The sequence below is a fragment of the Salvelinus alpinus genome, chromosome 29, assembly GCF_045679555.1.
Source record: "Salvelinus alpinus chromosome 29, SLU_Salpinus.1, whole genome shotgun sequence".
In the NCBI taxonomy this organism is placed as follows: domain Eukaryota; kingdom Metazoa; phylum Chordata; class Actinopteri; order Salmoniformes; family Salmonidae; genus Salvelinus; species Salvelinus alpinus.
The window spans coordinates 28583784-28610245 of NC_092114.1; the positions used below are offsets into that span (position 1 = coordinate 28583784).

At 45.4% G+C, this 26462-nt stretch overlaps 1 protein-coding gene across 1 annotated transcript in view; it reads left to right on the plus strand.

The window, feature by feature from the left end:
- The window catches only part of LOC139559457 (thrombospondin type-1 domain-containing protein 7A-like), a 204435-nt gene that overhangs the window by 153560 nt on the left and 24413 nt on the right, over nt 1-26462 (plus strand). The window contains exons 18-22 of the mRNA XM_071375505.1: nt 3005-3146; nt 4994-5109; nt 5303-5420; nt 19450-19595; nt 25626-25800. Of these exons, the coding sequence (XP_071231606.1) occupies nt 3005-3146; nt 4994-5109; nt 5303-5420; nt 19450-19595; nt 25626-25800 (697 nt within the window). The remainder of the gene's footprint in view (nt 1-3004; nt 3147-4993; nt 5110-5302; nt 5421-19449; nt 19596-25625; nt 25801-26462) is intronic.

Consider the following 26462-nt stretch of genomic DNA (forward strand, 5'->3'; position numbering starts at 1 on the left):
ATGACTCTCTAAAATATATCCACAAGGCAACATAAGAGTTAGGCTATTACAGTTGTTTACATTATGCCTAAAAACATGCCATTGTGTGCCTCTGCCCTGTTCGGTTCTGTTCAAAACCAGTTGTGTATTTTATAGTCATCTTACCTGGACATATTTGTTCCTGAGTTGCTTGACTCGTTCAGAGTTCCTCACAAAGGGGACAGTGTACAATTGCTTCATCCTGACTTGATGTTGTTTCAGGACTCTAGAAATAGTTGTTATGCTTACATTGTGAATATTTCCAAATGTAATGTTGTCTGCCAACACTGTTCCGAATCTCTGTGAGTTTTATGCCATTGTTTCTGATGACCATATCAACGATTGCAGTTTCCTGCACAGCAGTGAAAATCCTACCTCTCCTGCCTGTGGGAGGTAACCGTTGGGTCCTAAGCATAAATACAATATTACACATAAGTGGGTTTGGAGGCTTTGCTCAATTTACTTCTGTAATGAGCAGTTCAGTCAGATGCCCTTGCAGAATGCACATCTTACCTGTTGTTTTGCCGGAAATTTCTCACAATAGATGCCACTGTTGAGCGTTGCAGATTTGGCTGCACTCTCAGACCAGCCTCTCTCATTGATAGACCAGGATTTATTACATGATCAATTATAGTATCCCTAATCTCATCTGAGACTACAGCTCTTGATCTTCCTCTGTCTTCTTCTACCACACATACGTACTCCTCTCCCTCTCCCTCTCCCTCTCCCTCTCCCTCTCCCTCTCCCAGCCACTCTTCTTCCTCTGTCAGCCACTTCTCTATCTCTGGCTGGGTCCATGTTTACATTACAGTACATCATTATTCCTAAAATGTCCCCTTTTGTATAGATGGTAATGAAATTGAAAGACGAACACCTGGGTAGGTGTTCAGCTACAATGGGAATCAGCTGTGGTTGGTCTAATTGTTTTGATAGTATACATTTTTTTTGATTTGGAATATATTTTAATACGGTATTACTGTATAAATGTAGCTAATTGCTGTCTTATTCAATTTTGTGTTATGTTAGGTTTTGAACTTAAGTTTAACAGTTTTGAAAAGAGTATGTAAACATGTGCAAATTGGCCTGTAGGTACATAGAGTTTTGGTGGTGGTTGTGTCTGAGTGAGAAAATAACTCATGAAATTTGAAAGATGTAGTCATTGAATGCATTTTGTGCCAAAGCAATGAAAAACGATCCACAGTTTAGCCCACATAGACTGCTGTTGTGTTCACTGTGTGATGAGTTTTGAAAAAGTGACCTAAGTATTGAGAAATGGGTCCTAGCGATTGTAAAAAAAACTGTAAGCGATGGCCATTTGGTATGTGTGATTCTCCTGTTGGGCTGTCACCAGTTTAGAATGATGCCATTTGGTAAGTGTGATTCTCCTGTTGGGCTCTCACCAGTTTAGAATGATGTCATTTGGTAAGTGTTATTCTCCTGTTGGGCTCTCACCAGTTTAGAATGATGCCATTTGGTAAGTGTTATTCTCCTGTTGGGCTCTCACCAGTTTAGAATGATGCCATTTGGTAAGTGTGATTCTCCTGTTGGGCTGTCACCAGTTTAGAATGATGCCATTTGGTAAGTGTTATTCTCCTGTTGGGCTCTCACCAGTTTAGAATGATGCCATTTGGTAAGTGTTATTCTCCTGTTGGGCTCTCACCAGTTTAGAATGATGCCATTTGGTAAGTGTTATTCTCCTGTTGGGCTCTCACCAGTTTAGAATGATGTCATTTGGTAAGTGTTATTCTCCTGTTGGGCTCTCACCAGTTTAGAATGATGCCATTTGGTAAGTGTTATTCTCCTGTTGGGCTCTCACCAGTTTAGAATGATGTCATTTGGTAAGTGTTATTCTCCTGTTGGGCTCTCACCAGTTTAGAATGATGTCATTTGGTAAGTGTTATTCTCCTGTTGGGCTCTCACCAGTTTAGAATGATGTCATTTGGTAAGTGTGATTCTCCTGTTGGGCTCTCACCAGTTTAGAATGATGTCATTTGGTAAGTGTGATTCTCCAGCAAGGCTCTTACCCATTTAGGTGATGTCCATTTTGTATGTGTTATGTTCCTACTGGGCTCTCACCAATTTAGTGTGGTGCTCCGGCAATGCTTGCACCAATTTAAGTGATGGCTATTCAGTATGTGTTATTCTCTGGTGGGAGAATAGCTAGGATTTTCCCTTAGAAATGAATGGAGGGAGAGAGAGAGGGTGGATGACTTTCAGCAGGGAAGATGATCTCATGCAGCTCCAAATAGCATGCTGTGACCAAGGTATTATTGGAAAATCTCTGGTGGAAGGAGGGGACCTGTGTCGGTGTCTGTGTGTGTCTGTGTGTATCTGTGTGTGTGTGTGGGAGCGTGTGTGTATGGGAGAGTGCTGTGGAAACGTGTGTCTGTGAAACGTGCGTGAGTGTGTGTGTGTGTGTGTCTGTGTGTGTCTATGTGTGTGTGTGGGAGCGTGTGTGTATGGGAGAGTGCTGTGGAAACGTGTGTCTGTGAAACGTGCGTGAAAGTGTGAGCGTGTGTGTGTGTGTGTGTGTGCCCGTGGTGAACCTCTAGTGGGAAGAGTGGTCAACCGTGTCATGTGCCTTGCCATTGCCCTTCCCAGGCACTCTGCCACGGATCCGTTGGGACAGTTAATGATCATGGATATGGAATATGTGGCTGTATAAGCAGGGGAAGACAGCACTCCAAATAGAAATGGTCTGAAAACACCTGAATAGACCAATTTATCTTGTAGGGGTTGGTTGGGGAAAATAGACAGAGGGCAATGTAGGGGAAAATATATATTCATGGGAAACCTTTTTCAATTTGCTGTTGGAAAGTGGTAAATTCACTTTTACAGGGTCCATATTTGGTTCGCATTAAATTGCTGACTTGCTTTAGGTCTAGGCCAGGTTATTGTAAAAGCATGTTGTGACTACGACTGATGTAGAAAGGGCTTTATAAATTAATCTGTTTGATTGATTGATTGACTTCTTCTCTGATTTAAGCCATGCAACAAAATCAGCACTCGGGAGAGGACAACATACCCCGTTCGTCAACCTGGAGAGGGAAAGCTGTGCCCCAACACCACGGAGACAGAGCCCTGCAGCCTCAACAGCAACTGCTATCACTACTCCTATAACATCACCGGTAAGGCAAATGTCAGCCTGGGTTACTGGATGCGATGGATGGTAACAGAGACGTATATCAATATGGAAATATATGGCTCTGGATGGTAAATACAGTATTGAATGTGATCTTACATCAAGTATATTTAGACCGCATGGCATTTGATATATACAGTGGGGAGAACAAGTATTTGATACACTGCCGATTTTGCAGGTTTTCCTACTTACAACGCATGTAGAGGTCTGTAATTTTTATCATAGGTACACTTCAACTGTGAGAGAAGGAATCTAAAACAAAAATCCAGAAAATCACATTGTATGATTTTTAAGTAATTAATTTGCATTTTATTGCATGACATAAGTATTTGATACATCAGAAAAGCAGAACTGAATATTTGGTACAGAAACCTTAGTTTGCAATTACAGAGATCATACGTTTCCTGTAGTTCTTGACCAGGTTTGCACACACTGCAGCAGGGATTTTGGCCCACTCCTCCATACAGACCTTCTCCAGATCCTTCAGGTTTCGGGGCTGTCGCTGGGCAATACGGACTTTCGGCTCCCTCCAAAGATTTTCTATTGGGTTCAGGTCTGGAGACTGGCTAGGCCACTCCAGGACCTTGAGATGCTTCTTACGGAGCCACTCCTTAGTTGCCCTGGCTGTGTGTTTCGGGTCGTTGTCATGCTGGAAGACCCAGCCACGACCCATCTTCAATGCTCTTACTGAGGGAAGGAGGTTGTTGGTCAAGATCTCGCGATACATGGCCCCATCCATCCTCCCCTCAATACGGTGCAGTCGTCCTGTCCCCTTTGCAGAAAAGCATCCCCAAAGAATGATGTTTCCACCTCCATGCTTCACGGTTGGGATGGTGTTCTTGGGGTTGTACTCATCCTTCTATTCCTCCAAACACGGCGAGGGGAGTTTAGAGCAAAAAGCTCTATTTTTGTCTCATCAGACCACATGACTTTCTCCCATTCCTCCTCTGGATCATCCAGATGGTCATTGGCAAACTTCAGACGGGCCTGGACATGCGCTGGCTTGAGCAGGGGGACCTTGCGTGCGCTGCAGGATTTTAATCCATGACGGCGTAGTGTGTTACTAATGGTTTTCTTTGAGACTGTGGTCCCAGCTCTCTTCAGGTCATTGACCAGGTCCTGCCGTGTAGTTCTGGGCTGATCCCTCACATTCCTCATGATCATTGATGCCCCACGAGGTGAGATCTTGCATGGAGCCCCAGACCGAGGGTGATTGACCGTCATCTTGAACTTCTTCCATTTTCTAATAATTGTGCCAACAGTTGTTGCCTTCTCACCAAGCTGCTTGGCTATTGTCCTGTAGCCCATCCCAGCCTTGTACAGGTCTACAATTTATCCCTGATGTCCTTACACAGCTCTCTGGTCTTGGCCATTGTGGAGAGGTTGGAGTCTGTTTGATTGAGTGTGTGGACAGGTGTCTTTTATACAGGTAACGAGTTCAAACAGGTGCAGTTAATACAGGTAATGAGTGGAGAACAGGAGGGCTTCTTAAAGAAAAACTAACAGGTCTGTGAGAGCCGGAATTCTTACTGGTTGGTAGGTGATCAAATACTTATGTCATGCAATAAAATGCAAATTAATTACTTAAAAATCATACAATGTGATTTTCTGGATTTTTGTTTTAGATTCCGTCTCTCACAGTTGAAGTGTACCTAAGATAAAAATGACAGACCTCTACATGCTTTGTAAGTAGGAAAACCTGCAAAATCGGCAGTGTATCAAATACTTGTTCTCCCCACTGTATTAAGATGCACTCCAGAGGAAAAGGGTTTGGGAGGTAGGCAGTCTCCTTTTTCACCTCACGTTTCTTATGCTATTTTGTTTTTTACGCAGATTGGAGCACCTGCCAGCTGAGTGAGAGAGCTGTGTGTGGTAGTGGCATGAAGACACGCATGCTGGACTGTGTACGAAGCGACGGCAAGTCTGTCGACCTCAAGTTCTGTGAAGAGGTCTGTGTTCTTCTCTTTCCATTCCAAAGCTCATTAGTGAATAATGAGAGCGATTCTTCTGTCGTCAGAGTCCAGACAGGTTGCTGTTGGTGTGTTGCCTGGGCGACTTGGAAACAGGGAAGAAGAAGAATCTCTCATTCTCCACAAATGGCCAAATAAAGTACTTTTCTTTTTGTTTTCTTGTCTCTTTCAGCTGGGGCTGGACAGGAAGTGGCAGATGAACGCTTCCTGTGTGGTGGAGTGTCCCGTCAACTGCCAGCTATCTGATTGGTCACCCTGGTCCGAGTGCACACAAACCTGTGGACTAGCAGGTACGTCACCATCTCCTTAACCCAGTCTTTGTTAGAAAAATTTGATTCCCTGTTAGAATGCTGGGAATGCGTTGAAGGCTAATCACATCCAATTCTGAAGGTATAGCCACAAATCATAGAAGTAACAGAGAACTGATTAAGTGGTCCATTCACCTGTCTATTTCAGCTATCTATTTTATATCGATCCATGGATAGTGGGTAGTCTTTGACTAGAAGTCATTTGACTAATTATCCGTCCATCAACATTATAAACTGGGTGGTTCGAGCCCTGAATGATGATTGGCTGAACACTATGGTATATCAGACCGTATACCGCGGGTATGACAAAGCATTTTTTTATGACAAAGCTTAATTATAGCACTGTATATCGTAGTATAGGGTGTGGATTTGCAGGAATGGTGGGTAGTCTGTGAGTCATTCCTTATTACTCATAGCTCTGCAGGTTCACAAAGCTACTGATCAACAGCACACACAGCTTAGAAACAGCCTCTCCTCTGAGGTAATGGCTGAAACGAGAAGCATTTTATGATGTGAGAGAGAAACAATTGTGAGCCTTAAACCAACTGAGAGTAATGGAGGGGGGGGTGGAGGAAAGAGGGAGGGATGATGATGTCCTCATGTGTAATCCTATAGGATCAGAGGATTGATTGGCGGTCCATTAAGCCTGTGTGCTCTGGGCCTGAGGGACCACTATGCCACTCCAGGAGTCCTTCAGAGCACTGGCCAGTGTCATAGTTGGCCAGAGAGAAAATCCAGGCTGAGATATGAAACCAATACAGGCTCTAGCTATTGTGGTAGCCATTAATCTGTCCCCAGGCAACGTGAGGATTTGCCACAGGATAGAGTAGCAGCAGGTGAACCACAGGAAGAGGAAGAGAACAGCTTCTCACACTCACTACTTTTCTTCCTGGAGTTGATTTTTTATCTAAATGTCGGATGGCAGGACACAATTACGTTGAGTAGCTAATATCTGTTCCTGAGCCAGGTTATAGTTTTTTCTAAATTAAATGGAGACACCTAGAAGCACCAATGTGTCGTATCCATCAGTGCGATGTAAACACAAACACAGGCACTCGCACGTGCGCACACACGCAGACACACACACCAGACCTGGGTTAAAATACAATTTTGGTCATTTCATTTACTTTCAAAGACATATATTATTCAATGGAAGGTATTTGGAAATATACTTGGAAATCAGTTGACAATACTTTCAAATACTTCCAATAGAGTTAGTTGATTGCGGCCAAATTATTTGAAAATACTCAAAGAAAATTAACTATTTCATAATAAATACTCCAATGTATTTGAACCCAGGTATTTCGCACGCATGCACGCACACTAGTTTCCTGGGGCATATCAGACCTGTGTGCATAGATAATGTGTCTTCCTCTGCAAAACACTAATAGCGACAGCTGGCACTAGCTTCCCCCTTGACCAGCGGCCCACCCAGTCACACACTGCTCCTCATCCCAAAACTCACTGCTGCCATAGACCACCTGTTGAGTGAGTAGGTGAGTAGAGAGACAGCACCGGAGAGCATAGAATCAGAATCCCATTGGAGAATAATTGTTACCTTAGGTGTACGCAATAGTGAACCTCCCCTTTAGTGAACCACCTTTAAAAAAAGCACAGGAGAGAATCTCAGGAAAACCCTGACTGCTGATTAAAAAGGAAGGAAAGAACCTCTATGGGGACAGCACATCCCCTCTCTATGGTGACACGCATCATGGCATGCATCACGGTGTGTTCACTAGAAGATGAATTGTCAGCTGTGTGAGACTAGAGACTTGCTGCAGGCTACACCAAGCCTGGGGGACTCTGTTCTAACTGTGTTCAACATTAAGGAGCAGTATATGCCTCCCAGGCCCTCTGTGTGTGCAGTCAGCCTTAGAGAAAATAACACTGACACATGGAGATATCAATTACTTCTACAGCGTACAACAGAGAAGGAAAGTGGCAAATGTATTTTAAGGAGAGGGAACTTTATTTGATGTAGCATCAACTGAATTTGTATCATGAACAAAATATAGACAGGGAGTGGAGCTAGGAGTATAGTAGAGGACTGGTCACGCCTCTGAGCCTGGTTCCTCTCTAGTGGAGCTAGGAGTATAGTAGAGGACTGGTCACGCCTCTGAGCCTGGTTCCTCCCTAGTGGAGCTAGGAGTATAGTAGAGGACTGGTCAGCCCTCTGAGCCTGGTTCCTCTCTAGTGGAGCTAGGAGTATAGTAGAGGACTGATCACCCCTCTGAGCCTGGTTCCTCTCTAGTGGAGCTAGGAGTATAGTAGAGGACCTGTCACCCCTCTGAGCCTGGTTCCTCTCTAGTGGAGCTAGGAGTATAGTAGAGGACTGGTCACGCCTCTGAGCCTGGTTCCTCTCTAGTGGAGCTAGGAGTATAGTAGAGGACTGGTCACGCCTCTGAGCCTGGTTCCTCTCTAGTGGAGCTAGGAGTATAGTAGAGGACTGGTCACGCCTCTGAGCCTGGTTCCTCTCTAGTGGAGCTAGGAGTATAGTAGAGGACTGGTCACGCCTCTGAGCCTGGTTCCTCTCTAGTGGAGCTAGGAGTATAGTAGAGGACTGGTCAGCCCTCTGAGCCTGGTTCTTCTCTAGTGGAGCTAGGAGTATAGTAGAGGACCTGTCACCCCTCTGAGCCTGGTTCCTCTCTAGTGGAGCTAGGAGTATAGTAGAGGACTGGTCACGCCTCTGAGCCTGGTTCCTCTCTAGTGGAGCTAGGAGTATAGTAGAGGACTGGTCACGCCTCTGAGCCTGGTTCCTCTCTAGTGGAGCTAGGAGTATAGTAGAGGACTGGTCACGCCTCTGAGCTTGGTTCCTCTCTAGTGGAGCTAGGAGTATAGCAGAGGACTGGTCACCCCTCTGAGCCTGGTTCCTCCCTAGTGGAGCTAGGAGTATAGTAGAGGACTGGTCATCCCTCTGAGCCTGGTTCCTCTCTAGTGGAGCTAGGAGTATAGCAGAGGACTGGTCACCCCTCTGAGCCTGGTTCCTCCCTAGTGGAGCTAGGAGTATAGTAGAGGACTGGTCATCCCTCTGAGCCTGGTTCCTCTCTAGTGGAGCTAGGAGTATAGTAGAGGACTGGTCACGCCTCTGAGCCTGGTTCCTCTCTAGTGGAGCTAGGAGTATAGTAGAGGACTGGTCATCCCTCTGAGCCTGGTTCCTCTCTAGTGGAGCTAGGAGTATAGTAGAGGACTGGTCACCCCTCTGAGCCTGGTTCCTCTCTAGTGGAGCTAGGAGTATAGTAGAGGACTGGTCATCCCTCTGAGCCTGGTTCCTCTCTAGTGGAGCTAGGAGTATAGTAGAGGACTGGTCACCCCTCTGAGCCTGGTTCCTATCTAGTGGAGCTAGGAGTATAGTAGAGGACTGGTCAGCCCTCTGAGCCTGGTTCCTCCCTAGTGGAGCTAGGAGTATAGTAGAGGACTGGTCACCCCTCTGAGCCTGGTTCCTCTCTAGTGGAGCTAGGAGTATAGTAGAGGACTGGTCAGCCCTCTGAGCCTGGTTCCTCCCTAGTGGAGCTAGGAGTATAGTAGAGGACTGGTCATCCCTCTGAGCCTGGTTCCTCCCTAGTGGAGCTAGGAGTATAGTAGAGGTCTGGTCATCCCTCTGAGCCTGGTTCCTCCCTAGTGGAGCTAGGAGTATAGTAGAGGACTGGTCATCCCTCTGAGCCTGGTTCCTCTCTAGTTGAGCTAGCAGTATACTAGAGGACTGGTCAGCCCTCTGAGCCTGGTTCCTCTCTAGTGGAGCTAGGAGTATAGTAGAGGACTGGTCAGCCCTCTGAGCCTGGTTCCTCTCTAGTGGAGCTAGGAGTTTAGTAGAGGACTGGTCAGCCCTCTGAGCCTGGTTCCTCCCTAGTGGAGCTAGGAGTTTAGTAGACTGGTCAGCCCTCTGAGCCTGGTTCCTCTCTAGTGGAGCTAGGAGTATACTAGAGGACTGGTCAGCCCTCTGAGCCTGGTTCCTCTCTAGTGGAGCTAGGAGTATTGTAGAGGACTGGTCAGCCCTCTGAGCCTGGTTCCTCCCTAGTGGAGCTAGGAGTTTAGTAGAGGACTTGTCAGCCCTCTGAGCCTGGTTCCTCTCTAGTGGAGCTAGGAGTTTAGTAGAGGACTTGTCAGCCCTCTGAGCCTGGTTCCTCTCTAGTGGAGCTAGGAGTATAGTAGAGGACTGGTCAGCCTTCTGAGCCTGGTTCCTCTCTAGTGGAGCTAGGAGTTTAGTAGAGGACTTGTCAGCCCTCTGAGCCTGGTTCCTCTCTAGTTGAGCTAGGAGTTTAGTAGAGGACTTGTCAGCCCTCTGAGCCTGGTTCCTCTCTAGTGGAGCTAGGAGTTTAGTAGAGGACTTGTCAGCCCTCTGAGCCTGGTTCCTCTCTAGTGGAGCTAGGAGTTTAGTAGAGGACTTGTCAGCCCTCTGAGCCTGGTTCCTCTCTAGTGGAGCTAGGAGTTTAGTAGAGGACTTGTCAGCCCTCTGAGCCTGGTTCCTCTCTAGTGGAGCTAGGAGTATAGTAGAGGACTGGTCAGCCCTCTGAGCCTGGTTCCTCTCTAGTGGAGCTAGGAGTATAGTAGAGGACTGGTCAGCCCTCTGAGCCTGGTTCCTCTCTAGTGGAGCTAGGAGTATAGTAGAGGACTGGTCAGCCCTCTGAGCCTGGTTCCTCTCTAGTGGAGCTAGGAGTATAGTAGAGGACTGGTCAGCCCTCTGAGCCTGGTTCCTCCCTAGTGGAGCTAGGAGTATAGTAGAGGACTGGTCAGCCCTCTGAGCCTGGTTCCTCTCTAGTGGAGCTAGGAGTATAGTAGAGGACTGGTCAGCCCTCTGAGCCTGGTTCCTCTCTAGTGGAGCTAGGAGTATAGTAGAGGACTGGTCAGCCCTCTGAGCCTGGTTCCTCTCTAGTGGAGCTAGGAGTATAGTAGAGGACTGGTCAGCCCTCTGAGCCTGGTTCCTCTCTAGTGGAGCTAGGAGTATAGTAGAGGACTGGTCAGCCCTCTGAGCCTGGTTCCTCTCTAGTGGAGCTAGGAGTATAGTAGAGGACTTGTCAGCCCTCTGAGCCTGGTTCCTCTCTAGTGGAGCTAGGAGTATAGTAGAGGACTGGTCATCCCTCTGAGCCTGGTTCCTCTCTAGTGGAGCTAGGAGTATAGTAGAGGACTTGTCAGCCCTCTGAGCCTGGTTCCTCTCTAGTGGAGCTAGGAGTTTAGTAGAGGACTTGTCAGCCCTCTGAGCCTGGTTCCTCTCTAGTGGAGCTAGGAGTTTAGTAGAGGACTTGTCAGCCCTCTGAGCCTGGTTCCTCTCTAGTGGAGCTAGGAGTTTAGTAGAGGACTTGTCAGCCCTCTGAGCCTGGTTCCTCTCTAGTGGAGCTAGGAGTATAGTAGAGGACTGGTCAGCCCTCTGAGCCTGGTTCCTCTCTAGTGGAGCTAGGAGTATAGTAGAGGACTGGTCAGCCCTCTGAGCCTGGTTCCTCTCTAGTGGAGCTAGGAGTATAGTAGAGGACTGGTCACGCCTCTGAGCTTGGTTCCTCTCTAGTGGAGCTAGGAGTATAGCAGAGGACTGGTCACCCCTCTGAGCCTGGTTCCTCCCTAGTGGAGCTAGGAGTATAGTAGAGGACTGGTCATCCCTCTGAGCCTGGTTCCTCTCTAGTGGAGCTAGGAGTATAGCAGAGGACTGGTCACCCCTCTGAGCCTGGTTCCTCCCTAGTGGAGCTAGGAGTATAGTAGAGGACTGGTCATCCCTCTGAGCCTGGTTCCTCTCTAGTGGAGCTAGGAGTATAGTAGAGGACTGGTCACGCCTCTGAGCCTGGTTCCTCTCTAGTGGAGCTAGTATAGTAGAGGACTGGTCATCCCTCTGAGCCTGGTTCCTCTCTAGTGGAGCTAGGAGTATAGTAGAGGACTGGTCACCCCTCTGAGCCTGGTTCCTCTCTAGTGGAGCTAGGAGTATAGTAGAGGACTGGTCATCCCTCTGAGCCTGGTTCCTCTCTAGTGGAGCTAGGAGTATAGTAGAGGACTGGTCACCCCTCTGAGCCTGGTTCCTATCTAGTGGAGCTAGGAGTATAGTAGAGGACTGGTCAGCCCTCTGAGCCTGGTTCCTCCCTAGTGGAGCTAGGAGTATAGTAGAGGACTGGTCACCCCTCTGAGCCTGGTTCCTCTCTAGTGGAGCTAGGAGTATAGTAGAGGACTGGTCAGCCCTCTGAGCCTGGTTCCTCCCTAGTGGAGCTAGGAGTATAGTAGAGGACTGGTCACCCCTCTGAGCCTGGTTCCTCTCTAGTGGAGCTAGGAGTATAGTAGAGGACTGGTCAGCCCTCTGAGCCTGGTTCCTCCCTAGTGGAGCTAGGAGTATAGTAGAGGACTGGTCATCCCTCTGAGCCTGGTTCCTCCCTAGTGGAGCTAGGAGTATAGTAGAGGTCTGGTCATCCCTCTGAGCCTGGTTCCTCCCTAGTGGAGCTAGGAGTATAGTAGAGGACTGGTCATCCCTCTGAGCCTGGTTCCTCTCTAGTTGAGCTAGCAGTATACTAGAGGACTGGTCAGCCCTCTGAGCCTGGTTCCTCTCTAGTGGAGCTAGGAGTATAGTAGAGGACTGGTCAGCCCTCTGAGCCTGGTTCCTCTCTAGTGGAGCTAGGAGTTTAGTAGAGGACTGGTCAGCCCTCTGAGCCTGGTTCCTCCCTAGTGGAGCTAGGAGTTTAGTAGACTGGTCAGCCCTCTGAGCCTGGTTCCTCTCTAGTGGAGCTAGGAGTATACTAGAGGACTGGTCAGCCCTCTGAGCCTGGTTCCTCTCTAGTGGAGCTAGGAGTATTGTAGAGGACTGGTCAGCCCTCTGAGCCTGGTTCCTCCCTAGTGGAGCTAGGAGTTTAGTAGAGGACTTGTCAGCCCTCTGAGCCTGGTTCCTCTCTAGTGGAGCTAGGAGTTTAGTAGAGGACTTGTCAGCCCTCTGAGCCTGGTTCCTCTCTAGTGGAGCTAGGAGTATAGTAGAGGACTGGTCAGCCTTCTGAGCCTGGTTCCTCTCTAGTGGAGCTAGGAGTTTAGTAGAGGACTTGTCAGCCCTCTGAGCCTGGTTCCTCTCTAGTTGAGCTAGGAGTTTAGTAGAGGACTTGTCAGCCCTCTGAGCCTGGTTCCTCTCTAGTGGAGCTAGGAGTTTAGTAGAGGACTTGTCAGCCCTCTGAGCCTGGTTCCTCTCTAGTGGAGCTAGGAGTTTAGTAGAGGACTTGTCAGCCCTCTGAGCCTGGTTCCTCTCTAGTGGAGCTAGGAGTTTAGTAGAGGACTTGTCAGCCCTCTGAGCCTGGTTCCTCTCTAGTGGAGCTAGGAGTATAGTAGAGGACTGGTCAGCCCTCTGAGCCTGGTTCCTCTCTAGTGGAGCTAGGAGTATAGTAGAGGACTGGTCAGCCCTCTGAGCCTGGTTCCTCTCTAGTGGAGCTAGGAGTATAGTAGAGGACTGGTCAGCCCTCTGAGCCTGGTTCCTCTCTAGTGGAGCTAGGAGTATAGTAGAGGACTGGTCAGCCCTCTGAGCCTGGTTCCTCTCTAGTGGAGCTAGGAGTATAGTAGAGGACTGGTCAGCCCTCTGAGCCTGGTTCCTCTCTAGTGGAGCTAGGAGTATAGTAGAGGACTGGTCAGCCCTCTGAGCCTGGTTCCTCTCTAGTGGAGCTAGGAGTATAGTAGAGGACTGGTCAGCCCTCTGAGCCTGGTTCCTCTCTAGTGGAGCTAGGAGTATAGTAGAGGACTGGTCAGCCCTCTGAGCCTGGTTCCTCTCTAGTGGAGCTAGGAGTATAGTAGAGGACTTGTCAGCCCTCTGAGCCTGGTTCCTCTCTAGTGGAGCTAGGAGTATAGTAGAGGACTGGTCATCCCTCTGAGCCTGGTTCCTCTCTAGTGGAGCTAGGAGTATAGTAGAGGACTTGTCAGCCCTCTGAGCCTGGTTCCTCTCTAGTGGAGCTAGGAGTTTAGTAGAGGACTTGTCAGCCCTCTGAGCCTGGTTCCTCTCTAGTGGAGCTAGGAGTTTAGTAGAGGACTTGTCAGCCCTCTGAGCCTGGTTCCTCTCTAGTGGAGCTAGGAGTTTAGTAGAGGACTTGTCAGCCCTCTGAGCCTGGTTCCTCTCTAGTGGAGCTAGGAGTATAGTAGAGGACTGGTCAGCCCTCTGAGCCTGGTTCCTCTCTAGTGGAGCTAGGAGTATAGTAGAGGACTGGTCAGCCCTCTGAGCCTGGTTCCTCTCTAGTGGAGCTAGGAGTATAGTAGAGGACTGGTCACGCATCTGAGCTTGGTTCCTCTCTAGTGGAGCTAGGAGTATAGCAGAGGACTGGTCACCCCTCTGAGCCTGGTTCCTCCCTAGTGGAGCTAGGAGTATAGTAGAGGACTGGTCATCCCTCTGAGCCTGGTTCCTCTCTAGTGGAGCTAGGAGTATAGCAGAGGACTGGTCACCCCTCTGAGCCTGGTTCCTCCCTAGTGGAGCTAGGAGTATAGTAGAGGACTGGTCATCCCTCTGAGCCTGGTTCCTCTCTAGTGGAGCTAGGAGTATAGTAGAGGACTGGTCACGCCTCTGAGCCTGGTTCCTCTCTAGTGGAGCTAGGAGTATAGTAGAGGACTGGTCATCCCTCTGAGCCTGGTTCCTCTCTAGTGGAGCTAGGAGTATAGTAGAGGACTGGTCACCCCTCTGAGCCTGGTTCCTCTCTAGTGGAGCTAGGAGTATAGTAGAGGACTGGTCATCCCTCTGAGCCTGGTTCCTCTCTAGTGGAGCTAGGAGTATAGTAGAGGACTGGTCACCCCTCTGAGCCTGGTTCCTATCTAGTGGAGCTAGGAGTATAGTAGAGGACTGGTCAGCCCTCTGAGCCTGGTTCCTCCCTAGTGGAGCTAGGAGTATAGTAGAGGACTGGTCACCCCTCTGAGCCTGGTTCCTCTCTAGTGGAGCTAGGAGTATAGTAGAGGACTGGTCAGCCCTCTGAGCCTGGTTCCTCCCTAGTGGAGCTAGGAGTATAGTAGAGGACTGGTCATCCCTCTGAGCCTGGTTCCTCCCTAGTGGAGCTAGGAGTATAGTAGAGGTCTGGTCATCCCTCTGAGCCTGGTTCCTCCCTAGTGGAGCTAGGAGTATAGTAGAGGACTGGTCATCCCTCTGAGCCTGGTTCCTCTCTAGTTGAGCTAGCAGTATACTAGAGGACTGGTCAGCCCTCTGAGCCTGGTTCCTCTCTAGTGGAGCTAGGAGTATAGTAGAGGACTGGTCAGCCCTCTGAGCCTGGTTCCTCTCTAGTGGAGCTAGGAGTTTAGTAGAGGACTGGTCAGCCCTCTGAGCCTGGTTCCTCCCTAGTGGAGCTAGGAGTTTAGTAGACTGGTCAGCCCTCTGAGCCTGGTTCCTCTCTAGTGGAGCTAGGAGTATACTAGAGGACTGGTCAGCCCTCTGAGCCTGGTTCCTCTCTAGTGGAGCTAGGAGTATTGTAGAGGACTGGTCAGCCCTCTGAGCCTGGTTCCTCCCTAGTGGAGCTAGGAGTTTAGTAGAGGACTTGTCAGCCCTCTGAGCCTGGTTCCTCTCTAGTGGAGCTAGGAGTTTAGTAGAGGACTTGTCAGCCCTCTGAGCCTGGTTCCTCTCTAGTGGAGCTAGGAGTATAGTAGAGGACTGGTCAGCCTTCTGAGCCTGGTTCCTCTCTAGTGGAGCTAGGAGTTTAGTAGAGGACTTGTCAGCCCTCTGAGCCTGGTTCCTCTCTAGTTGAGCTAGGAGTTTAGTAGAGGACTTGTCAGCCCTCTGAGCCTGGTTCCTCTCTAGTGGAGCTAGGAGTTTAGTAGAGGACTTGTCAGCCCTCTGAGCCTGGTTCCTCTCTAGTGGAGCTAGGAGTTTAGTAGAGGACTTGTCAGCCCTCTGAGCCTGGTTCCTCTCTAGTGGAGCTAGGAGTTTAGTAGAGGACTTGTCAGCCCTCTGAGCCTGGTTCCTCTCTAGTGGAGCTAGGAGTATAGTAGAGGACTGGTCAGCCCTCTGAGCCTGGTTCCTCTCTAGTGGAGCTAGGAGTATAGTAGAGGACTGGTCAGCCCTCTGAGCCTGGTTCCTCTCTAGTGGAGCTAGGAGTATAGTAGAGGACTGGTCAGCCCTCTGAGCCTGGTTCCTCTCTAGTGGAGCTAGGAGTATAGTAGAGGACTGGTCAGCCCTCTGGGCCTGGTTCCTCCCTAGTGGAGCTAGGAGTATAGTAGAGGACTGGTCAGCCCTCTGAGCCTGGTTCCTCTCTAGTGGAGCTAGGAGTATAGTAGAGGACTGGTCAGCCCTCTGAGCCTGGTTCCTCTCTAGTGGAGCTAGGAGTATAGTAGAGGACTGGTCAGCCCTCTGAGCCTGGTTCCTCTCTAGTGGAGCTAGGAGTATAGTAGAGGACTGGTCAGCCCTCTGAGCCTGGTTCCTCTCTAGTGGAGCTAGGAGTATAGTAGAGGACTGGTCAGCCCTCTGAGCCTGGTTCCTCTCTAGTGGAGCTAGGAGTATAGTAGAGGACTTGTCAGCCCTCTGAGCCTGGTTCCTCTCTAGTGGAGCTAGGAGTATAGTAGAGGACTGGTCATCCCTCTGAGCCTGGTTCCTCTCTAGTGGAGCTAGGAGTATAGTAGAGGACTTGTCAGCCCTCTGAGCCTGGTTCCTCTCTAGTGGAGCTAGGAGTTTAGTAGAGGACTTGTCAGCCCTCTGAGCCTGGTTCCTCTCTAGTGGAGCTAGGAGTTTAGTAGAGGACTTGTCAGCCCTCTGAGCCTGGTTCCTCTCTAGTGGAGCTAGGAGTTTAGTAGAGGACTTGTCAGCCCTCTGAGCCTGGTTCCTCTCTAGTGGAGCTAGGAGTATAGTAGAGGACTGGTCAGCCCTCTGAGCCTGGTTCCTCTCTAGTGGAGCTAGGAGTATAGTAGAGGACTGGTCAGCCCTCTGAGCCTGGTTCCTCTCTAGTGGAGCTAGGAGTATAGTAGAGGACTGGTCAGCCCTCTGAGCCTGGTTCCTCTCTAGTGGAGCTAGGAGTATAGTAGAGGACCTGTCAGCCCTCTGAGCCTGGTTCCTCCCTAGTGGAGCTAGGAGTATAGTAGAGGACTGGTCAGCCCTCTGAGCCTGGTTCCTCTGTAGTGGAGCTAGGAGTATAGTAGAGGACTGGTCAGCCCTCTGAGCCTGGTTCCTCTCTAGTGGAGCTAAGAGTATAGTAGAGGACTTGTCAGCCCTCTGAGCCTGGTTCCTCTCTAGTGGAGCTAGGAGTATAGTAGAGGACTGGTCATCCCTCTGAGCCTGGTTCCTCTCTAGTGGAGCTAGGAGTATAGTAGAGGACTGGTCAGCCCTCTGAGCCTGGTTCCTCTCTAGTGGAGCTAGGAGTATAGTAGAGGACTTGTCATCCCTCTGAGCCTGGTTCCTCTCTAGTGGAGCTAGGAGTATAGTAGAGGACTGGTCAGCCCTCTGAGCCTGGTTCCTCTCTAGTGGAGCTAGGAGTATAGTAGAGGACTGGTCAGCCCTCTGAGCCTGGTTCCTCTCTAGTGGAGCTAGGAGTATAGTAGAGGACTGGTCAGCCCTCTGAGCCTGCTTCCTCCCTAGTGGAGCTAGGAGTATAGTAGAGGACTGGTCAGCCCTCTGAGCCTGGTTCCTCTCTAGTGGAGCTAGGAGTATAGTAGAGGACTGGTCAGCCCTCTGAGCCTGGTTCCTCTCTAGTGGAGCTAGGATTATAGTAGAGGACTGGTCAGCCCTCTGAGCCTGGTTCCTCTCTAGTGGAGCTAGGAGTATAGTAGAGGACTGGTCAGCCCTCTGAGCCTGGTTCCTCCCTAGTGGAGCTAGGAGTATAGTAGAGGACTGGTCAGCCCTCTGAGCCTGGTTCCTCTCTAGTGGAGCTAGGAGTATAGTAGAGGACTGGTCAGCCCTCTGAGCCTGGTTCCTCTCTAGTGGAGCTAGGAGTATAGTAGAGGACTTGTCAGCCCTCTGAGCCTGGTTCCTCTCTAGTGGAGCTAGGAGTATAGTAGAGGACTGGTCATCCCTCTGAGCCTGGTTCCTCTCTAGTGGAGCTAGGAGTATAGTAGAGGACTGGTCACCCCTCTGAGACTGGTTCCTCTCTAGTGGAGCTAGGAGTTTAGTAGAGGACTTGTCAGCCCTCTGAGCCTGGTTCCTCTCTAGTGGAGCTAGGAGTATAGTAGAGGACTTGTCAGCCCTCTGAGCCTGGTTCCTCTCTAGTGGAGCTAGGAGTATAGTAGAGGACTGGTCAGCCCTCTGAGCCTGGTTCCTCTCTAGTGGAGCTAGGAGTATAGTAGAGGACTTGTCAGCCCTCTGAGCCTGGTTCCTCTCTAGTGGAGCTAGGAGTATAGTAGAGGACTTGTCAGCCCTCTGAGCCTGGTTCCTCTCTAGCTTTCTTCCAAGGTTCCTTTTTTCTATGGAGTTTTTCCTGACCAGTTTTTTATTCCTTGGCTCTTTTGGGTTTTCGGCTGGGTATCTGTAAAGCACATTGTTGCATCTGCTGACGTAAAGAGGGCTTTATGAAATTTAATTTAATTTCATGAAATTATTTCAGTTAGGAGGAGAGTCATTGTGACTGTGAAGGAAATACTGTGCATGGGACATTTGGCCTTTAAGAGTTAAGTACCCGGTTAGAATGAATGGTCCTTTAGGCAAGCACTGTGGATTGATGGTCCTTGGCCAGGTTTGTGGATGGATGAGACAATTATCTTTTTTGTTATTCAATTTTCATAGTGCTCATAGTTTACAGGACCTAGTTTCTTTTCTGTGGTGGTTTTTGAAGTGGTATGCATTACTGAACGTGAATGTATTGTGTCATTTTGGGATAGCTACGTTTTAAGTATGCAGTAGGCAGAAATGCAAAACCCCATACGTTTCCCATGCTAATTGAGTTACATCATGTTTATCCCCCGGGCCACTCGCTTAACATGCAGGGTGCATTTTTAGTCCTTCCTGCCCCCCCTTACCCCTTCCCGTGACATTACACAGTCTCTTCAATTCCATTTTAAACAACAGAAGAGTATGAATATTCAGAATGACTACGGGCGTCAGAATTACTATCTAAAATGCACCACAAGATTAAATCATTTGAAGAGGACTTGCAGAACTTGGAGGGAGAGGGAGAGGGAGAGGGAGAGGGAGTTATTAAGTTACATGAGATAATGGTGTAATGTGATAGTGATCTTTTACAGTCAAGCCCCTAAAAAGAGCCTCAGATCATTGCGATGGAACTGGATATGAGTCCTATACATGATAGAGTATTTCTGGGTGTGTCTATGATTTTGTTACCACAAGACCCTATTCTCTTCTTAAAGAACTTAAAAGACTCCCAATCTTTAATGACGTTACAAGACGGTATTCAGTCATGACTGGTTGGGGACCACATTTTTGGGATATGTTTTCATATGTCGAGAAAATATATATATATTCCAGCACAATTAGAACACATGCTTATTTGAAATGCAGTGGATTGTATTTCTGTTTCAGCCACTATACATCATTTTGTTGACTATCCCAAAAAACAAAGACCTAATTTGATTTGGACAGGGATTTGGACACTCGATCATCCACTTGACAGACAGAAGTGTGAAATAACTAAAATGACTAACGGCACATCCGTAAATTCACTCTGGCTTTCTACTTTGATTTCAAAGCACTCTCGTCTGAGTGTGCCAGAGTGAAGAATAACTGATGAATTTACGAATGCGCAACACCCGTTGAATATGAACGGTGTCATTAAACGTTGGCAAAATTGTGTAATTAAATTGTTTCCAGCAGCACGAATGCTCTAGACAGCATGAAAACAGCCTAACCAGCTCTGCTAGGGTGGGTAAAATGGTCAGAGTGAGCTGTTCTCTCATTTGTTTCTGGAAGTTGCTAGCAAGCTAGCCAACGTTAGCCAGTTAGCTTGGGTGCTTGCCTGCCGTTGTGAGGTCAGAGCACTCGGATCAACCGTACTCCTCAGCCAGAGCGTCCAGGGTGCGCTGCGAACGCTCCGAGAGCAAAACAATCTGACAACGCTCTCAATTTACGAACAAACCCAAAGTGCACTTTGACAAACTGGAGGCAATTTATAAATGCACACTTTGTGGGGGAAAATCCATCATTAACACTTTCCTCTCTCCTCTTCAGGGAAGCTGTGGCGCAGGAGAACGGTGCTCCAGGTGCACCAGGGTGATGGGCGACCCTGCCCCCCTCAGAGGGAACAGTGGAAGCCTTGCCCCGTCAGACCCTGCTACCAATGGAGATACAGCTCCTGGTCCGAATGCAAGTCTGAGGTGAGGTGTTCTGTCTCTCTCTCTGTCTCTCTCTCTCTCTCTCTCTCTCTCTCTCTCTCTCTCTCTCTCTCTCTCTCTCTCTCTCTCTCTCTCTCTCTCTCTCTCTCTCTCTCTCTCTCTCTCTCTCTCTCTCTCTCTCTCTCTCTCTCTCTCTCTCTCTCTCTCTCTCTCTCTCTCTCTCTCTCTCTCTCTCTCTCTCTCTCTCTCTCTCTCTCTCTCTCTCTCTCTCTCTCTCTCTCTCTCTCTCTCTCTCTCTCTCTCTTTTGTGGTCAGAGGTGAGACCATTCAAACCACAACCTCCATCATATACTCCTGTCTATCCTGTACTGTAATTATATGTTGTTAAAAGCAATCCCCAAATGAACATGTTTCTCTATCTTTTAGTGTATATGTGGTATTATCCATCAGTGGTCTTACATCCCATGAAGACTCTTCTGTTTCTCTATGCCTGTCATTTACCTCCATGTTATTTCATCGTCATCCACAGATTCCCTTTTCTGTCATCAATTTTTTATTTTTTAGCAATAACGAAAAATTATATGTTCACCCCATAACCAATATAAAATAATATGTTCACCCCATACACAATATAAAATAATATGTTCACCCCATAACCAATATAAAATAATATGTTCACCCCATACCCAATATAAAATAATATGTTCACCCCATACACAATATAAAATAATATGTTCACCCCATAACCAATATAAAATAATATGTTCACCCCATACCCAATATAAAATAATATGTTCACCCCATACACAATATAAAATCATATGTTCACCCCATACCCAATATAAAATAATATGTTCACCCCATACCCAATATAAAATAATATGTTCACCCCATACCCAATATAAAATCATATGTTCACCCCATACCCAATATAAAATAATATGTTCACCCCATACCCAATATAAAATAATATGTTCACCCCATACCCAATATAAAATAATATGTTCACCCCATACCCAATATAAAATCATATGTTCACCCCATACCCAATATAAAATAATATGTTCACCCCATACCCAATATAAAATAATATGTTCACCCCATACCCAATATAAAATAATATGTTCACCCCATACCCAATATAAAATAATATGTTCACCCCATACCCAATATAAAATCATATGTTCACCCCATACCCAATATAAAATAATATGTTCACCCCATACCCAATATAAAATCATATGTTCACCCCATACCCAATATAAAATAATATGTTCACCCCATACCCAATATAACAATAATATGTTCACCCCATACCCAATATAAAATAATATGTTCACCCCATACCCAATATAAAATAATATGTTCACCCCATACCCAATATAAAATCATATGTTCACCCCATACCCAATATAAAATAATATGTTCACCCCATACCCAATATAAAATCATATGTTCACCCCATACCCAATATAAAATAATATGTTCACCCCATACCCAATATAAAATAATATGTTCACCCCATACCCAATATAAAATCATATGTTCACCCCATACCCAATATAAAATAATATGTTCACCTCATACCCAATATAAAATAATATGTTCACCCCATACCCAATATAAAATAATATGTTCACCCCATACCCAATATAAAATAATATGTTCACCCCATACCCAATATAAAATAATATATTCACCCCATACCCAATATAAAATAATATGTTCACCCCATACCCAATATAAAATAATATGTTCACCCCATACCCAATATAAAATAATATGTTCACCCCATACCCAATATAAAATAATATGTTCACCCCATACACAATATAAAATAATATGTTCACCCCATACCCAATATATAATAATATGTTCACCCCATACCCAATATAAAATAATATGTTCACCCCATACCCAATATAAAATAATATATTCACCCCATAACCAATATAAAATAATATGTTCACCCCATACCCAATATAAAATAATATGTTCACCCCATACCCAATATAAAATAATATGTTCACCCCATACACAATATATAATAATATGTTCACCCCATACCCAATATAAAATGATGTGTTTACCCCATACCCAATATAAAATAATATGTTCACCCCATACCCAATATAAAATAATATGTTCACCCCATACCCAATATAAAATAATATGTTCACCCCATACCCAATATAAAATAATATGTTCACCCCATACCCAATATAAAATAATATGTTCACCCCATACCCAATATAACAATAATATGTTCACCCCATACCCAATATAACAATAATATGTTCACCCCATACACAATATATAATAATATGTTCACCCCATACCCAATATATAATAATATGTTCACCCCATACCCAATATAAAATAATATATTCACCCCATAACCAATATAAAATAATATGTTCACCCCATACCCAATATAAAATAATATGTTCACCCCATACCCAATATAAAATAATATGTTCACCCCATACCCAATATAAAATAATATGTTCACCCCATACCCAATATAAAATAATATGTTCACCCCATACCCAATATAAAATCATATGTTCACCCCATACCCAATATAAAATCATATGTTCACCCCATACCCAATATAAAATAATATGTTCACCCCATACCCAATATAAAATAATATGTTCACCCCATACCCAATATAAAATAATATGTTCACCCCATACCCAATATAAAATCATATGTTCACCCCATACCCAATATAAAATAATATGTTCACCTCATACCCAATATAAAATAATATGTTCACCCCATACCCAATATAAAATAATATGTTCACCCCATACCCAATATAAAATAATATGTTCACCCCATACCCAATATAAAATCATATGTTCACCCCATACCCAATATAAAATAATATGTTCACCCCATACCCAATATAAAATCATATGTTCACCCCATACCCAATATAAAATAATATGTTCACCCCATACCCAATATAACAATAATATGTTCACCCCATACCCAATATAAAATAATATGTTCACCCCATACCCAATATAAAATAATATGTTCACCCCATACCCAATATAAAATCATATGTTCACCCCATACCCAATATAAAATAATATGTTCACCCCATACCCAATATAAAATCATATGTTCACCCCATACCCAATATAAAATAATATGTTCACCCCATACCCAATATAAAATAATATGTTCACCCCATACCCAATATAAAATCATATGTTCACCCCATACCCAATATAAAATAATATGTTCACCTCATACCCAATATAAAATAATATGTTCACCCCATACCCAATATAAAATAATATGTTCACCCCATACCCAATATAAAATAATATGTTCACCCCATACCCAATATAAAATAATATATTCACCCCATACCCAATATAAAATAATATGTTCACCCCATACCCAATATAAAATAATATGTTCACCCCATACCCAATATAAAATAATATGTTCACCCCATACCCAATATAAAATAATATGTTCACCCCATACACAATATAAAATAATATGTTCACCCCATACCCAATATATAATAATATGTTCACCCCATACCCAATATAAAATAATATGTTCACCCCATACCCAATATAAAATAATATATTCACCCCATAACCAATATAAAATAATATGTTCACCCCATACCCAATATAAAATAATATGTTCACCCCATACCCAATATAAAATAATATGTTCACCCCATACACAATATATAATAATATGTTCACCCCATACCCAATATAAAATGATGTGTTTACCCCATACCCAATATAAAATAATATGTTCACCCCATACCCAATATAAAATAATATGTTCACCCCATACCCAATATAAAATAATATGTTCACCCCATACCCAATATAAAATAATATGTTCACCCCATACCCAATATAAAATAATATGTTCACCCCATACCCAATATAACAATAATATGTTCACCCCATACCCAATATAACAATAATATGTTCACCCCATACACAATATATAATAATATGTTCACCCCATACCCAATATATAATAATATGTTCACCCCATACCCAATATAAAATAATATATTCACCCCATAACCAATATAAAATAATATGTTCACCCCATACCCAATATAAAATAATATGTTCACCCCATACCCAATATAAAATAATATGTTCACCCCATACACAATATATAATAATATGTTCACCCCATACCCAATATAAAATGATGTGTTTACCCCATACCCAATATAAAATAATATGTTCACCCCATACCCAATATAAAATAATATGTTCACCCCATACCCAATATAAAATAATATGTTCACCCCATACCCAATATAAAATAATATGTTCACCCCATACCCAATATAAAATAATATGTTCACCCCATACCCAATATAAAATAATATGTTCACCCCATACCCAATATAAAATAATATGTTCACCCCATACACAATATAAAATACTATGTTCACCTCATACCCAATATAAAATAATATGTTCACCCCATACCCAATATAAAATAATATGTTCACCCCATACCCAATATAAAATAATATGTTCACCCCATACCCAATATAAAATAATATGTTCACCCCATACCCAATATAAAATAATATGTTCACCCCATACCCAATATAAAATAATATGTTCACCCCATACCCAATATAAAATAATATGTTCACCCCATACCCAATATAAAATAATATGTTCACCCCATACCCAATATAAAATAATATGTTCACCCCATACCCAATATAAAATCATATGTTCCCCCCATACCCAATATAAAATAATATGTTCCCCCCATACCCAATATAAAATAATATGTTCACCCCATACCCAATATAAAATAATATGTTCACCCCATACCCAATATAAAATAATATGTTCACCCCATACCCAATATAAAATAATATGTTCACCCCATACCCAATATAAAATCATATGTTCACCCCATACCCAATATAAAATACTATGTTCACCCCATACCCAATATAAGAATGATATGTTTACCCCATACACAATATATAATAATATGTTCACCCCATACCCAATATATAATAATATGTTCACCCCATACTCAATATAACAATAATTTGTTTACTCCATACCCAATACTCTCTTATTGTCATCCGTTTGACGCATTCAGCCCAATAGGAGGCTTGATTAAAAACAGGAAGTCTATGAAAATGCCATGGTGCTCTCTCAGTCTCTCTCTCCCTCTCTTTCTCTGTCTCTCTCTCTCTGTCTTTCTTTCTCTCTGTCTCTCTCTCGCTCTCTATTACTTTATCACTCTATCTCTTTCTTTCTTTCTCTCTTTCTCTCTCTCTCTCTCTCTCTCTCTTTCTTTTTTGCCAGAAGCATCTATATTTTTGACAGACAGGGCACTGTATTCTATTGCAGAGTAAGGGAATGTTGACACTCCTTTGTTCTGGGCTGTTTTCACCTCCTGTTGGAGTTCCTGACAGCAGACAGTAGCTCATCAGCAGCCTACAGCACAATCCTAGAATAGCTGTTATTTCTGACAAACCAAATCATGGGGGCTCCCGAGTGGCGCAGAGGTCTAAGACACTGCAACCCAGTGCAAGAGGCGTCACTGCAGTACCTGGTTCGGATCCAGGCTGCATCATGTCTGGCTGTGATTGGGAGTCCCATGGGACGGCGCACAATTGGCCCAGCATCGTCCGGGTTTGGCCGGGTTTGGCCGGGGTAGGCCGTCATTGTAAATAAGAATGTGTTGTTAATAACTGACTTGCCTCGTTAAATAAAGGTAAAAATAAAAAAGATCAATGTCATGGCCTTGAGAGAGTTGGATGTTGTCTACACAGCAGACCAGCTCTCTGTGAATGTATGGATGTAAGGGAGGTGGTTCAGTGAACCTAGCTCACGTCGTGGGTAACCTTGCCTGAGACCTGAAGACTTGTGTTAGCTTCCCAAGCTGATGCCTTTAGCCCAGAGGGCTAACACAGTATTGTGGCACAAACCGAGTCAATACGCAAAATGGCAATCTGTGACACACAATAAAATAGCTATGGAGGTGTATTTTAACCTGTGTTTTCTCTCTATGTTTATTGTCCAGGGTGCAAGGTGCGGAGAGGGGCTGCGGTTCCGTAACGTGTCCTGCTTTGTGTCGGACGGGTCTGGCCAGGGAGAGGGCAGTCTGGTGGATGATGAGCTGTGTGGAAACCTTGAGCCCTCGGTAGACGGCGACAAACAGATCACCCTGGAAGAACCCTGCACCTCGCCCTGTCCAGGTAACTAACTTACCTTGGCCTGCAATGACTGGGGATCCAGAGTCCTGGACAATGGACCCGGTCCCTAGATAAGAGGGCGATTAGATCTGACGAGGAAAAACGCCTGACCCTATAATCAGTAAAGATTCACCTCTGAGCATCCATCTAATCTACTTGTAGCTAGTTCAACACAGCAATACAGTTACAATGTGTAGCTCTATCTGGTCGAGGAAGCCCCTTGTCATTCAATGTTCTATACCAACTACGCAGAGACCTTTTTGCTGTGCCTTTTAGGCTGAGCTGAGTTCACTACTGCCATTAAATCACATTTATGTGGTCCTAGCTGTGTTACATGCTATTCCAGCTCTCTCATAACATCTCTTAGGAGCAGTATCCTGCTGACACTGACAGTAAGCACTAATGACTGGATGGTTAGATAATCAGAGGCTGGTGCTAGAGAGGACTCCAATGCCTGCTACGGTGCGTCATTCTCTGTTCATAGTGATGTTGACTGACATTGTAGGGAATCCAGTGAGGTTTCTAAGATCTGATTACATGATTTCTTTATCTCCAATGACTTGAAAGTGGCGATAACACTTTCTCTTCTGAGTAAAAACCTTTCAACGTCATACATTTCAGAGAGTTGCTAGGGAAAAAAGTGCATCTGAAAACGACTCGTATGA